This window comes from Bidens hawaiensis, unplaced genomic scaffold, assembly GCF_021521415.1.
Source record: "Bidens hawaiensis isolate Kalapana, Puna unplaced genomic scaffold, B.hawaiensis_p1.1 tig00003536_1, whole genome shotgun sequence".
NCBI classification, from domain to species: Eukaryota; Viridiplantae; Streptophyta; class Magnoliopsida; order Asterales; family Asteraceae; genus Bidens; species Bidens hawaiensis.
The window spans coordinates 539,596-557,851 of NW_027491199.1; the positions used below are offsets into that span (position 1 = coordinate 539,596).

Below are 18,256 nucleotides of genomic sequence, written 5' to 3' on the forward strand. Positions count from 1 at the left end.
GGTCTATAGGCTCTGATACCAATTGTAAGTCCCGAATCTGGATCACTACAGGATGATATTAACAAACACACGTCAAATAGGCGGAATCTAGTTAACGTGATGATTCAAGAACAACGATGATCACAATGTTATTTTGGAAATAATAAAAGATGAACACGATGTAATATGGTTTCAATGCATACGATTCTATTATCAATAAATCGTCAGATACATAAACCACTTAGCTAAACAATATAATGCTCTCTAGAATTATGGTGGTTCTCAAAGTGCTCAACAACCTCTCACCCTAAAATGATTAAACATTAACTATTTATAGGGTTACCATAAAAGGCCCAAACGCCAAGCCCAAATAAGCCTAAACTAGCCTAACCAAAATCCATAGGGATTTCGGTGTTACTAGACAACCGAAATCAAACCATAATGCAATTCTTCAACTCGTCCTCGTTTATTTCACTTCAGTCTTGATCATGTCGTGGTCTTTTGATATGCGTCAGTCTAACCAAATCGTGACCCAACACAAATAGATAAACTTTTAAACCAACCTGTTTTGATCTAAATCCCAGTTCAACCCTACACAGAATAAATCTAAAACATGTTCTGACCTAACCCTTTTCAACTCAAAACCGTACCGACACAAACCAGACTAAATTAACTCTTTTTGTATCGACTCGTTACGACCCTAATTTGATCTTACACATGACTCGAGCTCGTCTGACTCGACTTGTTGCCGATCCTAACCGGTAATCATGTAATATTTTAATTTTTTTAAGTTAAAGAAGTATAACAATATCATACCCAAATTAAAGAGAATAAATTAGTCGTTTTTATGATGTAATTTTAAAAAAATATTAACATGTGAAAAAGTATGGCCTCTTAAAAAGTCGTGGGGTAGTTGGTTTTGAATAAGGGTTAAACGTGTAACTATTATATAAATTAACAAAAGTTGACGAGAGTTGAAGTACCAAACTTGTAAATTTCAAATATAAGCTAGAAGCTCCTAAAAGCTCCATGACAAACATACCCGAAGCCACATCAACATGCAAGGACACCTCACTGAGGTAGAGGCCATCAACCAAAATCAATATAAAATCGTCCACTCGCATGAGTAGGGGAGACTACGAACTTGTATAGAAAGCTTTCCAAACGCAAGTGTTTAAAGGATTCACCTTCATCAATGAGCCACCAACCCCATTGTTATGTGGTAACACCATCCCATTAGCTTATTCCAATGCATTTTTAGTTAACTAGTTAAATCATTTGAAGACATTGCAGCTCACAAACCCATGAGACCCAACTCATTTCGATATAAACTTTATTCAAAACCGAGACGCACATTCAGAATCCATTGGTTGTTAACGCATATTTTTTTAACCTTTATGATGATTAATGAGTACACGTTTTTTTTGCCATATAAGCAGTCCACGTCATCAAAAACAAACTAACAGGGTTAGTGTGAGATCCTTGGAAGAAAATACATTCAAAGTTGAACTGTTTGTAAGCATTTTATGAGTTTGGATTAATCTCGGCAATAGGTGAAAGTTACGATTATTAAAATCCACTAACCCTAAATACAATTAGCTATCCAGTTAAGAAATACTTATCATATAAGTACTGAAGTTACGATAATCGATCTATCTGCTTTAATTAAGTTGGACATAAGCTAGATTAAAGAAGATAAATTCACAAACTTTCCAAGCCTCAACAACTAGTTATCATCTAAATATTGAGCCCAGCACTAATCCAGCTGCTGACGGGCCGAGCCCTACGGTTCCTCTGGCTTCGACGCTTCTTTGTAGTCTGTAGGGTGCGGATAACTGAATTTGCTGGAGTCGGGTGAGTTCAAGGACCCTGTTTTCTTAATGGGCCTCTATCAAAGCTGAAATCCCAGATTTCCAATTATGAGACGACTCACCCGAGGCTCGTTTTGATGCTAGCATCTCTCGCATCCACTTCTGATGAACAACAAAACAAAGAGTATTTAGTTTTTAGACAACTTGTTAACTTCATTTATTAATAAAACCACAACAAGTATAAAGCATACCCCAATCAACAGAGCCTTCAAAGACTTCCACACATCTTCATCAAAGTATCTCGGGAACTCTTCCTGAAGTGACGTGCAGTTTTGTTCGGCCCAAATCGTAGACCGATTCCTCTCCTCGTATAGGGTCTGAGTCATTGTACGGGCCACGTGGTCTTTCACAACCGCATCACCCTCAGTATCCGATACACCAGGATGATAGCTATAGTATCTCTTTCAAAAACCAGCATATAGAATTAAGTATAATATTAGGCCAAGTATTGTTAGTCGATGATAAATGGAAATATTTTCAAGGACAATGTGTTTGCTCGGAACTCGGCTATGATAGAGGGCCCAAAGGTTACAGGTGCCTTTTTTAACGTAAAAGTTCCCATAGGCCACTTAGCGCGCATTATAGCTAGTAGCGTCTTGGTGGCAGTTTTGTCCAGAATGCTGCATTCACAAGATAATAGAGTTTAAATCATGGAGCAATTAATGGTGCCAAAATAAGTCAAAAACGGGTCAAATCCAACCGACCCATCTGGTTAAAATGAATAAACATAGTACTTACTGTGTTCTGCTAACTTTTATAGGTCGAGGGACCGTAGGAGGATTCCCGTACTCTCCTTCAGAATGGCTCCTTCCTCGTGTAGCTACATGAGAAGGGTGTGAACTTATTATACAAGCATATACGATATATTGATAAAGGATATAAGTAATTGTAAGTCGAGTGAGACCAAGGGCCATGTTTTTATTAATGGGACCTTGGGCCTCAATCAAATTGCTGACATACCAGATTTTGAATCTGAAGATAGCCGGCCCGAGCCTCATTTTGATGCTAGTATCTCTCGCGTCTTATTCTGATCAACAACAAAACAACTAAGTATTTATACAACTTGTTAGCTTTACTTATTAATAAAACCATTAAAGTCTAAAACATACCCCAATCGACCCAACCTTTTCAGATGCCCAGTCATCTGTGTCTTTCTTCTTGTGTGCTTCTTCCCAAATTGCACAGCTGTAGGAGGCTCATTGTACTTCTGTTCCAGAACCTAAAAAATAAATAAACATAGAAAGAATGTTAAGTTGATAGACACACTTATATCAACTATATATTAAACTTACTTGTTTAAACTTATTGAATGGCTTTGCTCCGGTTGTATGAACCACTTGAAGTTTCCTTCTGTTCTTTGCATATATAGCACACTTCTCCTTAAAGGATGCCTTGCACCAATGAGAACAGAAAGACCTCCACTCGTCTTTATCAAAGTATGCCGGGCGCTCTTCCTCAAGGGATGTGTTGTGTTGTTCTGCCCGTATCATAGCGCGATCCCTCTCCTCGTATAGGGTCTGGGTCATTGTACGGGCCGCATGCTCTTTCACAACAGCATCACCATCAGTGTCCGATACACCATGATGATAGCTATAGTATTTCTTTCAAAAACCAACAAGTATAATATTAGGTTGAGTATCGTTAGATGATGATGAATGTAAATTGCATTAAGGACAGAGTGTTTACTCGGAACTCGGAAATGACAGATGCCCAAAAGGTTTCAGGCGCTTTTTTAAACGTGAAAGCTCCCATAGGCCAGTTAGCGGGTATAAACGCATTGGTGAAACCTTGATCACCACACGTCAGACATAGCAAACCCTATACAAATAGAATAACACATTATTTAATTATGACTATACCATAAATGTGTTAAAAGAAGAAGATTGGCGGATCGACTTGTTAATAAATATAGGAATGGTTTTGGTATAGGTACCATACCGCCTACTACCAGGACCGAACTTGTAAAAATCTTAATGAATACCGTTACCATAGAAGGGATTCGGTAGTCAATATCCATCCCTTATAAGCAACCTAATTCTTTAACCGAAAACATTAAAAGGTCAAATACCATAATCAAAACAGTAGGTTTTGAAATGAGAATCAAACAACATAACTAAGATTGATTTCCAATGACAACTTGTATAATACATTAATTTCACAAAATTGACATTAAAATCAAACACCAAAGCTATGATTTTTAGGATCGTGAAATTAACATAAGCTAACATGAATTAAATCAATTTTTTTAGGGTTTTAGGAAATTAACGAACAGAAATCAATGAACAAAATTTATGGAATGACAAACCTCCACTGAAGGAATTGGTGGTTCCATGAAGGGTCTTGGACTTAAAAGAAAAAAGCAATTTGCATGTTACGACGTGAAACACCACCGGATTATATAATTCTCTTGGGTTTTAAAATAGGAAAACTATTCATTATTATTTTTAATAAGTATTTAATTTGATTTGATTTGATTCGATTCATTTCATTAAATATTTAATTTCATGTGATGTACAACTACTCCAACTTAATGCATAACCGAAAAAGTTGAGAGTGTAGGGAGCATGTACGACAACAACTTAATGCATAACCTAAATAGTTGTTTCCACTTTTACCAAAATTGTGATTTATGTGTAGTAGTGGGGTTATAAAATGAGACAACTTGCGTCATGTGGTGCCCAGTTAATAAAGAATGAGTTTTTGTTTTAAGGATATAATGATGCTGTAATCACACACACATACATACATATATATATAGTTATTGGTTGGACCCAGAAGCGAGGACCGCTGACTATGGTTATTGGTTGGACCCGGTGAAGGATCTAGAAGAAAAAATTAGGGGTAACCTAAAAATATTTTTGAACCTATGCACCAATGGCGGACTAGGCTAGGAATTTTTCTTATGTGGGTCGGAAGCTTTGGGAGGCCGATATCATTATATATTATTTTTTTCGGCCCATTCAGATCGGGTAGGGTAGTTCAGGTCGGGTCACATAAACAAAAGATAAAAGAAAATTAAATTATAAGCACATAACAAAATTTCGTTAATCGCAATAGGCACCATATATAGTGTGACCAAAGGTCATTTTTCACGTAGTGCATGACGACAAGCTGACAGCTCGACAATGCCCAGAGTCAAGGAGCAAAAGTGCAATAATTTACGTATGCAATAAAATATGTATTAGTTTTATATATGACTTAATATATAATTAATTTATGTATATAAGAAACAAAATCACTTTACACAACTTCCTTATTAAAAAAATTAAATATACATTAAAGATATGTAGTTGGTGAAGATTTAATGTTGTTTGCACGAGTAAATTCAAAACCAAAAACTTTTAAACTTGAGTGTCATAGTATATATATTTTTTACACTTGATACAATATAACAATGTTTTACTAATTTATAACAAAATAAAGTGGAGGTAATAATTGCAATTAAACGCCTTAAGTAAATATAGTTTTATTTAATTAATAATCCACCGGAAGAATAATTTTTCAATTTCATTAGACATTAATATAGTTTTTCCAATTTCCAGTAATTGTAGGGTTAAAATGACATTACAAAGCAAATGCTGGAGCCCTTTCTAATAAATTTTAGACTTAAAAGAACCTCCAAACAATAAACTTCAATTCATTATACTATCTCCTACATCAAATTGGCCAATGCTACTTCTAGTTGCCCGAAAAAACCAAATTTTGATTACCTTCTCATGTGGTAATCTTTATAGGTATCCTAATTTTTTCTTAGGGGTAACCTGATACATAATACGAAGAATAAAAAAAGAAATTTTCACTAATTTTGTACTTGACCAAGAAAGTTGAGGGGTAACTCGGGCAACTCCTGAGCCCATTGTAGGCCCTCCCGTGGTTGGACCAAGAGGCTAACGATAGAAGAAAGAGTGATCGACCATGGTAGCTGAAAATAGTAAACCTTCTCTCGATTGGAGGAAGGGGTATTCTAATTACGTTGGTCCTTGGTGCGGTTGGTAGCTATTACTTGTCTTTATTTCTTATGTTGATGATTATTCATAGGAAGTTGAAAAGTTTAAGTTCAAATATACGTCAGGGTGGATAAATCTTGTGGAGGAGATATTAATTTGGATATTCTTCTTAAATGGAGGTGGAGATATTATATTTTATTAATCAAATCTATTCAAAAAGGAAATAACGATGTCTTTGACCACAATAAAGTGGGGGAAAGGAAATGGTATTTGAAACCGAATTGGAAAGTGCGTACCGATGTTAATCATAAAAGCATTGATTCATTTCTAGGTGATTAAAAGAAAAGTGGGTAACGTGAATGCTGAAAGGTTTTGGTTGAATACTTAGCTAGGAGATTCTCATATTGGTTCCTAATTTCTTCGTCTTGCGACTATAAGTTGAAGAGGATTGTTTGATTGTCAACAATTGTCAATTAAGTGTGAATTTGATTTCGAATTGAAGGAGATGTCTAAGAGGTGGCAAGGATAAGGCACATTTCAATTCTCTTTGTTCTTCATTAGAAGGTATTCAGTTGTTAGATAAACCAAATGAATGGTGGTGGGATTTTGATATTAAAGATGACTTAAGGTGAAAGAGGTTAGGAAACACATTGGCAAATCTAACATCCCAGTTAACCGTCACATCATGATATTGTCCACTTTAGCTGGGAAGAACCACCATCACCTCACGTATTTGTTTTTGGTTGCCTAGGTAGAGACATTCCAGGAGTTTACCCATCTTGATACTACTCCCCACATGAGCACGCTTAACTATGAAATTTAACACCCAAAACATGTTATGACGAGGAAGGTATTCACCTCATTATAAAGAAGGTTTCTTAGTCTCTACCCGACTTTTTAGCTAGTTGTTAAGCTTATTGAGGTGTTGGTTAATGTCATTTAAGTGTATTATTGTCTAAGTTAAAACCTTAGACAATGTTATTGTCAAACCTTTGAAAAGTTTTAAACTAACGGTAATAGTTTTATAAGTAAAGGCTCTGACAAATATACGTTATTTCAGAATGAATAAATGCCATAAAAGGAGAATACTAATTAGTTCAATAGAGGGCTACATGTCTGTCTTTTATAATAGTCTATCAAAAGACTATTTTGAAAAATAATTTTAAATCTATGAAAACCGAACCCTGTAAAAGTCGGAGATTAGACCACGTAACGGGCCTAAGTATTGAAATGGCCTATTATGCACTTAGATCGAGAATCATAATCAAATGTCAAGGTTATCGACCAGTTCAACCTTTTTAGCGTGAATATGCAATACCTTTTAAACTCTTTCAAATTACAAGGATATGTGTTATCCACTTTTAAGAGTCATAAAAGAATTATGAAGGGCTGGTTCAAATCCTTGTAAAATGTCGTGATGAAAAGTAGTAACTATACACCCGGGCTAAAATACACGTGTGTCTCGATCCTTAAATATATGGTATGTGGTAGATATACTATAGTCATGTTGACTATGGGGCGTGTATCCGTCCTTAAAGTAGTTGGTGTGTATGTTTAGTTCCGATGAGATGGGATATAGACCCATTGAGTCACTGAACGCTATTGGTGTTGTTTCCTAACTATTTATGAAAATTCTTTAAAGTCATTAGCGTTATTCACCAGCTGTGTGTTTACATATTTTCAATTTATTTTTTCAAGAAATCCAGAATTAGGATATAGACAAAGATAGATGTTGGAGGAATAGAAGATTCCTCGGATATAGACAAGGATAAATTGAATCACCGCCTCATCCATCATTCATCCCACCACTCAACCAATGCAAAACTCATCATTGTCTATTCACAGTTTTTTAATATAATTTTAATATTAAAAAATAGCTTAAATTAATAGAATTATGCCACCTCATCAATACTCACCATTGTTTTACCACATCACCTTCTGATGAAGGCCCAAGTATTGACGAACAGGCCATGTTATATTTGAAGGCCCATGATCATGTCTCCAAAGGTGGCCCATGAAAACGGGCATAACTTGGCCTACGGCTGTTTGGCCCCTGTCCAAAGCCCAAAAACGACTCCTAAATAAAGTTAGGGGCCATTTATGTTTTTTTGTCAGTTTTTATGTTTTTGTGTTTGGGTTTGTTTTTGGCCGATGGCCCATTTTAGGCTCATTTCGTATTTGAAACTCTATTTATATTATGTTAATGTAATCTGAAGAGATAGACTTGAATTTTATAATAATTACTTTTTCTCTTCAATTTCCCTGACCTTTGGGTGGGATTTTTATGGTTTGGAAGTTCATCACGGGTATTCGTTGAATCAACGTGATTCGATCTTCAATTTCGTTTTCACCGCTGCATCACCTTCTACCGGGTCTCTCACTATGTAGATATAATACATGTTCAAAACTAGACGTTATCTAGTGAACGAAGATGTATTTAGAAGCACATGATCACATTTAGAGTAATCATAAAAGCTTCTTTATATCTATCTTTATAAGAACATTCACATTCCATTAATCTTCACTATCTATATAAATTTTAAATTTTTTTTCTTTAAACGGTGGTGGTAATTTAGTTATGGCAGCCATGCGATCTTCATTATCAACACCATCTGTTTGATTCATAAACGATGAAAATAAGCATTTATGATCATAACATCGTATTATAACTTTTGGCTTGTCCTGATTCTTTTAAAGTTGTGTGCAAATTTTATGGTGGAGGTGGGTGTAGGTTGCTGGTAGGGGTAAGATGCTGAAGAAGAATAGGCGTTGAGGTGGGTATGGGTTATAGGTTTGACTTAACTGAAAAAACTTAGCATCCATTTAGAACCAAAACTAAAGCGAATTTTATATAAAGAATAGAAAGTGAAAGTCATTTTCAAAAAGGACACAAACCATAATTAAGCCTATGGCGTAATCTATCCCTAATTGGCGTAGTGTAACATCCCGAAATTTCTAAAAATAATATTTAATATATAATTTATTTATGATGGAAAAGTTTACTTGACTTAGTAGATAATTAATAAAATAATAAGGATGAAAGGATAAGTAGGCTAATTAGATGAAGTTAATTATGGACCAAAAAAGAAAGATGGGTCTTAGGTCCATGGACGTAAGGGAGTATAAATACCCCTTAAAATCCTAATCCTTTCCATTTTCATACATCTCTACACCATAGCCTCCACCATCAAAACACACACTTAACTCAATTCCCGTTTTTGAGAAAACCACCCACAATGACACAAAGATTCCCGGAGATCTAGCCGTCGGATCGGTCCCAAATTTTAACTGAGTGTTCACGGTATATAAATGAAGATTCTCACCGATTAGATCTTCGATCAGAGGTCGGGAAGTACAGTTTTATCAGAAAAACCGTAGCAGCTCAAAATGAGGATTTCCGGCCACTGTTTCACTATTCCGGCGACTGTAGCGGCGGTTTCCGGCGAAGTTGAGCTGATGGGTTTGTAGATCGGGACGAGACAGTTCCGTGGCCGCTTGAATCACTCAAATCGGAGTTCGTTTGATATGGTTTTGAGCATCTCGAGTGATTTCAAACAAAAACCTCAAAGGTACGTTTTTGTTAAAAATGTTTACTTTTCATGAACGGATTTACATGAAAATTGGTAGGATGATAGATCGGGTCTAGACAAATCGTAAAGTTGCAAAATTGAAGATTAAAATGGACTTAACGAACTCATGGCTATGTACGGCTCGCTTAAAATAAACCTTAGATCTAGTATTGAACGTTTTTAGCTTAAAGGTCCCAACTTTATACTTTTCCGGGCCGAGTTTTACCCGAAATCAATCATGGGAATGTTCACGGGGTTGGTTAAAATCATACAAGGGGTTATACATTAAAGCAAAAATGATTATGGGGGTTGAGAAAGGACCCGTAGCTGCTTGCTGTAACTTCGCCTTAATATCCAAGTTCGCGAGTTGTTAAGTTCGCCTCATCTAAGTTCGCTGATCAAGTTCGCCTACTGCAACTTCGCCATATATAAGTTCGCTCAATATATAAGTTCGCTTATGTATAAGTTCGCTTATGTATAAGTTCGCTCAATATATAAGTTCGCTTAAAGTCTAAGTTCGCTTATGTACAAGTTCGCTTATATACAAGTTCGCTTATATCTAAGTTCGCTTATATATCTAAGTTCGCTTATATTGAGACCCGGATACCTGGCGACTTGTAAATGTATACATATACGTGTATACACTTGATAGCATGCATCGTAAAGACCTAAGGAGATAAAATACAAGAATGTTAAAATAAAGGGAAAACCATAAAATGTTAAGTAAGCTAATACTAGACCTCTAGAGTAGACCAGACGAGTATTTGATACGTGTAACTATTATACAGTTAGCAGAGCTCAGTTAAAGAAGGGATTAACAATAAGCGGAGAAAGAGACAGGATTCAGGTGAGTTTCTAGCCCCACTTCCTTGTTATGTTTTCGGGGCTGTGTGCATACTTGATGTGATAGTTAATACACTTACCTTAAGTGGTAAGTGTATGCCCTGTGTGAATTATGTATGATGATTTCTTGACGGTGCATGAACGATCTTCGGATATTGCATGGACCGTCAGGTGGTAACATAAAATAAAATAATATACTTTCTACGGACTTTATAAAATAATATACTTGCTAAATCACCATCATTTGGCCTTCTTTGGTACTATTGACCGAAATATAAAATAATATACTTTCTACGGACTTTATAAGTGGGGCCCTTGTTACAGCTTCATTCATTCTCAAATATTCATCATGTGCATATGCTAATCTCCTATACGCTAACACCCGCACAACTCCAAAAGATTTATGCAATGGTGAAAGACCATGTAACTATTGTATTGAAAGATATATCGTTAGATGAATGTATAGATACAGACCCTATTATATTCGGAGCTATTAGAGCGGGATCCTCTTTCTGGGGAATATGAGTCGAAACAATAACAAGAAAATTTCTAGTTTCATAATCCCTAGAGAGAATGTTCACTAATAGGCATAGGGAGGTAACATCCCGAATTTCTAGGAATAATATTAAAATATTATTTATGTTGGAAGGATTAATTTAAGTTATTAGACAAATAATAATAATATAATAATAATGATAAAAGGATGGTGGGTTGAAATAGATGGAATTAAATTATGGACTTAGATGAAGATGGGCCTAAGTTCCATGGGCTGAGAGAGTATAAATACCCCTTAAACCCTATATCCTTTCCATCTCCATCATTTTCACACCTTAGCTTTCAATGTATACTATCATGCAATATTTAAAATGTAATATCTATTAATCAATTTCAAATAATTCAACAAGGTTCAAATATATAAAGTACAAAATTCCATAAATAAAACAAAATCCAAATTTAAATCTTGAATCTTCTTCTCTAGCATGCAACCCTAAGTTTATTCAAAGAAATCTTGATAATAATATCATACGTTGACCTGCATATGCGTTAAAAATATTATAATTTGTCAACACAAGGTTGAGTGAATAAAGCACAAGATAAATGAATATATAATAATATAGAAAAAGTGTAAACTGTATCAAGGAGATAAGCAATTTAACCAAATAAGCAAGTAAATAAGTTGTCGGTAAACACGATGCCAGATGAATTGGATGATGGCTACTACGACGGTCGTATGTTCACACTATTATGAGATTATGTTGGACATCTCCGAATTCCTTCATGAATAAGCAAAACAGAGACAAGTCCTTATGATAGTCATAGGAAGATAATCCTTACTATTAAAAATTAAGATTAAAAAAGCTCCTCGGGTGTTAAAGAAAATCTCGTTGAAGATAATGGAACAAGATTTTTATCGAGAGTTTCAACTGTGTTACCATGATGAACATATGAGGGAAGCCGCCATTGTATTAGGGAAAGGCTTTCATAGGAGATTCATTAGAGTGTTCGATCCGATGTGGCTGATTAACTATTCAAAGAAAGACATCGACGTTCTATATGATAATCAAATCAGGTGGAAGAACAACCAGGACAATGAGTTGGCCTTGCAATTTCAGAGAGTTGTTCGGCATGCTACGCTTTTGGTATTCATGCTGGGGGAACTAGAATACCAAGTGGAAGTGATAAAAGTCTAACACAAAGCACAAGACAAGGGAGAGTTTGTTAATACATATTTGTCTGTCTTGTATTTCGTTATCACTTATTGGTATAGACCATGTAATACGGGCAATATTGTAATTTATGTTAAGATGTAAAGGCTCATTCGCTTAGTGTGTGAAGCGAATGAGATTTATTCGTTTAAGATTGAATCCATACGCTTATGTAGCTGGCTTACGTAAGTGTAGTTGTTTGTCTTGTATTTTGTAATCGTTTAGGTCTAGACCATGTATTTTTTTATTCAGTTATATATAACGAGCTCGGGTCGAGAAAAGGCTCGAAACGAGTTAAGTTTGTTCAGTTTTTTCGACCTTGTTTTGTTATCATGCCCGAGTCAAGTAAAAATTGGGCTCGACTCGGTTACACCCCTAAATTAATAATACATAATAATATATAATACATAATACATAAATACATAATAAATATCTATTACTATATACATAATATAATAATTTCATCATCTAATTTCATTTCCCGCTAGTGTATTCTAACCCGCCATCCCTTTTTTCCCAAATCTTTCACACTTCGAACCCTAAACCCCAAATCTATCAAACACCCGCCATCGTCTTCATCCGTACAAAGCGAATCCGTGAACCACAAAGCCAACCTACACGAACCGTGCCTTCAATTTCATCTTCATCGGCCAAACAATGAACCCTAAACAGGGTACCCGACCATCAATTTGAAGCTTTTTCCCCCAGAATTTCATGAAAAGGTAACTATTGGAGCTTATTATATGTTAGAATTACAATTTGGAGCCTTCAGTTATATACTACATGTTAATGCCCACAAGGTATTTGTGAATATGTCATTTGTTGTTTTCTTGTTAATTAACCGTTGGAGCTTATAATACATATTAATGCCCGCACAGTTTGAATAACTAACACCTGAATGCCATTTACTTTATTTTTCAGTTCGTTTAGTAAAACTCTAATTATGTAATTTTTTTCTTAAATATTAAATATAGCCATGTCTAAAGTACCAAACACCGTGTTGCAAAAATGTCAAAGAAAGTTGATTATGATGATTAAAAACTTGTTTACAAAGGGTTCTACTGCCTCTGGATATGCTACTTGGCTTGGAGGAGAATTGAGAACATGGATTTTGTGTCACTCTGCTAATAAAGAAGTTCCAAAGCAAGAGTGGGAAAAACTATGGTCGGAAATCAAGTTATTGTAACTAATGTTTGTAAATTTGTAAACATAAAATATTTGTTAAGTATTCCATTTAACATGTGTTTTTGAATTATATAGACTCATTGGAAAATCGAAGACGATAAGCCAAAGAAAGTCATGCTTAGAAGAACCATGGAAAATTGTAAAGGACCATGATAAATATCTTCTTTCGAACATAATTCGAGAAGCTTTTGGGAAAATATGTACATGGAAAATAGTTGAGGTATGTTTTCTAGTATTGTATTTACTTATTTTTTGTTAATTGGTTTCTAGTTAACTGTAATTTTTTTTAATTATAGTGCAAGCAACAAAAAGGCACATGGGAATGTGGATATATATGGTTATAAAGCATATGCTTGAATTTGTTTATCATTATCATAATCAATTCCCAACAATGTAAGCATCTTCTAAATATTTATGATAATTGTATTGCACTATATATTAGGTTCGTTTTGCGGATTTTTTAGCTCCCAATTCGGGTTTGTTATTTGGGCTTGTGTCGCGTTGTTTGGGTTTTATTCTATAAACAAAACCTGAACACTTGGTAAAATTTATTAGCTAATAGCTAAAATTTGTTGCTGTCAACATCTAAAATGTGGTTATACTTTATGTGATACGTACAAACGGTCATTAGTTTGTGTTTTATTGCGCATACGTGTGTTGGTTGTAGTGGATGTGTACACAATATTCTATAACAGCAGGTTAGAGTAACTTTGGTTGCCAAGGGTATTCTAGAAATGTGAGATAAGTTATGATTTATGTTTTGGTTATTTGGGCTTGAGTTTGTTTGGGTTGGGTTCGGTTTAGAGGTAAAGTGAAAATAAAGGTCTGGATTTTTTTTTCTGAATTTTCATTTACGGGTTAGGTTCGGATCAGTTGTTATTTGTTAAGGTTTGTGGGGTTCTCATATGTAATATTATGGTGGTTATTTCAACTTTATTTATTTGTTTTTAGATTTGACATGAATCGGGATTTGCTACTCTTGAGGAGATTGACGATACGATAATGAGAGTGATGCCGCCGCTTTTTGGAAGATTGTTTGAAAACATTCCCACGTTAAGTTGATTTTATATGTTATTGACATTGTTACATTCGGAAAATTTGTATAGTTTTTGTATTGTTGAATTCGGAAAGTTTGTATGACTTTGGTAATATATGCAGAAGTTTATGTTGCTTAATATTGTTAATGCTGCAGTTTTATTTATAAATAAATATCTGGCTAAATGTGGAGTATTTTACCAAATGGGTGTAGTTGAAATAAATATTTACCAATTTAGTGTATTTTGAAAACTATTTATCAAAATAGGTATATTCTTGAAACTTGTTTGTCTCTCTCCTATTATAATTGGATAAACCAAATTCACTATATTCAAACTAAAATAATGCTTAAATAAAATTAAATAATATAGAATACTGCTATTTTTTTAATTATTTATTGTAATTAGTTTAGCTGTCATTTAATCATTTATTTAAATATTGTCATACGAAAAATCATGATTAAAAAATAATATACTCATTTTAATTGACCCAAAAAAACCCACAAGTATTCTTTCTTAAGATTATTTTAATCATCCTAACAAGTTATTTTCTTTTAAAATAAATAATCTACCTTATTAAAAAAACAATTTAAAGTATTAGTATTGTTTTCTTATATATAAAAGTCTGTTTGTTATCCTAATTAATATTATCATAACAACCAGAAGCTGGGTGAAGATTAGGGTCTGTTAAGTTTTTTTCTTTTATATTTTTCAAGTTATCATATTCTTATTTTTAATATAGTGGACGTGGCCACACCTGAAAAATATTTTTCAATTTTTAATTAACTCTCTTTTTTGAATAATTATCTTTTGAGTTTTGTCTATCATTTGGTGTATGTGCTAGTGTGCGAGTTTTGAAATGTAAGTTTTGACGTTACATATTAAAAAATAATAATGAAATGTATACGTTTTGATAAATTTTTGCTTACACTACGACTATATTTTTTTTTTTGGTTTTCTCTTTCGTTTGTTGTAGTGGGTGTATCGAAATCGAAAATTTTACTACTTTCATATCATATAATTAACATTTAACCAAATGTCTTTTAATAATTTTCAAATGTTTTTTGCATTTTCGTTTTTTAAGCACCGCAAATAACCGAATCGATACCTTTAGCTATCATAATGCTCGAGTAACGTAAAACCATCATATTTCTAATATTAAACATATCCTAATAGTTAAAATATTAATAGAAAAATAACACTGAGTTGAGTTAATAAATGCTCGAACAACAAAAAGAAAATCATTTTAGTTCGAAATTACAAAAGGCAAGGTTGTTAGTTTCATATTATTATATAATATTTTTGTGAATAAAATTATTATTTTAACATTAATTTAGTTTAAATATAGTGAATTTGGTTTATCCAATTATAATAAAAGAGAGACAAACAACTTCCAAGAATATACCCATTTTGATAAATAGTTTTCAAACTACACCAAATTGGTAAATATTTATTCTAACTACATCCATTTGGTAAAAAATTCCTAAATGTGTGATTAAATTGCAACTAATGAATAATAAATAGCATGTGGAAAGTGGAATAAAATAATAGCAGTTAAAATGATTTTATAGAGCTAAAATGAAGCGGTTCTATTATAGAAACCGCTTTAAAGTGTGCACCGCTTCAAATTAGAGGAAAAGTCAACAACCGCTTTTTATGAGACCAAAACTTCCATTAACCCTTTAAAGCGGTTCCAAACCGCTTCAAAGTTATCCTTTTACCGCTTTTAAGAGAACAATTTTATAGTAGTGATTAAGTTAAGCGGATGGCATATGGTTAGGAGTAGGGACGCATATACCTGTTTTAGAAATACCGGGTTCAACTTGGTCAAAACCGATTTGGTCATAAACCGGCTCTTTGTCAACTGGTTCCCAAGGCATAAAACCCTTGCCGGTTAAAACTAGTTCGGGTATAAATCGACCAGTTAAACAATATTGATAAAACCGATTCAGTAAGTGGTGTTATCAACCCAACACATCTAATTCCTTTTTATATCAGTAGAGAGTGGTAAAATGGGTCAAAATAGAAGACCATAAAACGACTCTTTAAAGGTTATATGACCATTTAAAACGGTCAACTTTTTTCCGCAACGGTATCAACCGGTTATTGGTTAACTAGTCATAACCGGTTTCAGGGTTTGAAAAAACTCTCATGACTATATATATATATATATATATAGAGTTTGGATCAAATACAAATGAAATTAACGTGCTAAACGTGAGAATCAAGTAGAGTAATTATATATACAAGTAGAGTAATTATGTAATTACTCTATGATGTAATTACATAATTACCCTACTTGTATATAAAATTACTCTACTTGATTCTCACGTTTAACATGTTAATTTCATTTGTACGTTAACCTTCCCATATATATATATATATATATATATATATATATATATATATATATATTAAAAACTAACTTTCATACCACTCACAATTTTAATATTCATGAAATGAAGCAATAAGCTTTTGACACATTTTTTTTTTGAACATCTCTTTTATTTTACACCTCGCATCTTCTTGGTGTGCATATGGTGATGGATTTGTTTTTTTCTTATACAGTCGTAGGTTGGCTTTCAATTTAAAACCTGACTTGTGTTGCCTTTACCTATTGTCATTTGTCGTTGACTATTCAAAATTAACCGCCCCAACAACGCGGGGCCAAAATAGGGCTCAATTATTAACTTATGCCGGTTAAAATAATTGGTTTCATTTTTTAAAAAGTAATTAACTACTAAATTGTATAATAAACTCGCTTAAACTACAAAGGAAACTAATGACATACATAGATAAATAAAGAAAGAAAAATGGCAATACATTATATTTGAATATTTGATGATATATATAATCATTTGTATTATTTTTCGTCACGCCGTTGCCGACGTCTTTATTTGCCCACTTTGGAGCCTTCGCTTTGATAAAGACCTTTTAATTTTTTTCTTAATATATAAGATTGAGAGTGATATAGGGATTCCAACGTTAATGTTTTTAGAAGATGATCAAAATTCACATCTCGTTCGATGAATTTTATTTTTCTCTAAGTTATGTAAAAAGGTGTAACACAGGCACGTAAGTTACCCCGCATTAATTCATAAAAACAGAGAGACGATTTAGAGAATTAGACTTCTTCTCTATTATTAATAAAGTTCCAATGTCAAATCTTTTGAATGCCGCAGATTATCCTACCGCTTGTAGGATTCCCATTAATGGTTTGCAGCAGAACCCAGTTGGTCCCGCAAGACTCACCTTAAACAGGGACGTCTGCGCAAAGACCATCTGCTCCCGCAGGACCCACCATGCTCATAGAACCTTACGCGCAGTACGCAAGCTGTACACGCAGGGAAAGCCTCCCAATGGTGAAGTACCCCGCCTGTTCCCGCAGTTGCGGATACAAGCCATCAGGGAAGGCTACCCGCGGACAGCAGGGCTACACGCACAAGACAATAGATACTTCAGTAGTCACATGAAGGAATGAGCAAGGCGGGAACAATCCCGCCTAAATGAGCCAGTCTGTACGATTCTGAAAGATCTTCTGTACTATACCTACCAAGGTATGGATAGGACAGACGATCTGACCAGAACAACCCATGAGCCAATCACAGGGTGACAGCTCACCGACAACAGTGCGAGGAGGAGCACCCTCTAGTACTGTTTGTCACTATTAGCCGCTGCCTACTCACCAACCCTTACTGTAGGGCGTGCGCAGCCTACAGTTGGTGAAATAGTGTTACTGTTGGCCGTAACCTATTCACCAACCAGCATGGCCTGCGTATAATCCACAGTAGGTAGGACGTGCATAATCTACAGTTGGAGGAATAGTGCAGCCGACATACTTACTGTTGGCCGTAATCTATCCACCAACCAGTATGGCCTGTGTATAGTCCACTGTTGGTAGAACAGGAATACTATTCAGCCGGCTGTACCTTCTAGGAAACCTACCTTCGGCTATAAATACTCCAACATCTTGGAATGGTAAGATCATCTGCTATCCAGTTATCTAGCAATCTCTTAATATACACTTATATTCAGAGCAACCTAGTCTGATTCTCACGCCGGAGGGTGGTCACAAGGAGGAACCCCCCCTTCTCAGTGACGAGCTTACGGTGTTTGTTTTGC

At 34.5% G+C, this 18,256-nt stretch overlaps 1 protein-coding gene across 2 annotated transcripts in view; it reads right to left on the bottom strand.

Annotated features, from left to right (window-relative positions):
- Nucleotides 1–1,452: 1,452 nt before the first annotated feature.
- The window catches only part of LOC143623703 (uncharacterized), a 65,534-nt gene continuing 48,730 nt past the window's right edge, over nucleotides 1,453–18,256 (bottom strand). Inside the window, exons 1-4 of one of the 2 annotated variants that reach the window (XM_077094548.1) lie at nucleotides 3,537–3,684; nucleotides 3,143–3,451; nucleotides 2,960–3,069; nucleotides 1,453–1,952 (exon numbers count right to left, since the gene is read on the bottom strand). In XM_077094548.1, coding sequence (XP_076950663.1) covers nucleotides 1,931–1,952; nucleotides 2,960–3,069; nucleotides 3,143–3,451; nucleotides 3,537–3,602 — 507 coding nt within the window. In that variant the 5' untranslated portion in view covers nucleotides 3,603–3,684 and the 3' untranslated portion in view covers nucleotides 1,453–1,930. Of the gene's footprint in view, nucleotides 1,953–2,959; nucleotides 3,070–3,142; nucleotides 3,452–3,536; nucleotides 3,685–18,256 lie in introns of those variants that run through there. The other variant, XM_077094547.1, reaches the window with a different exon arrangement.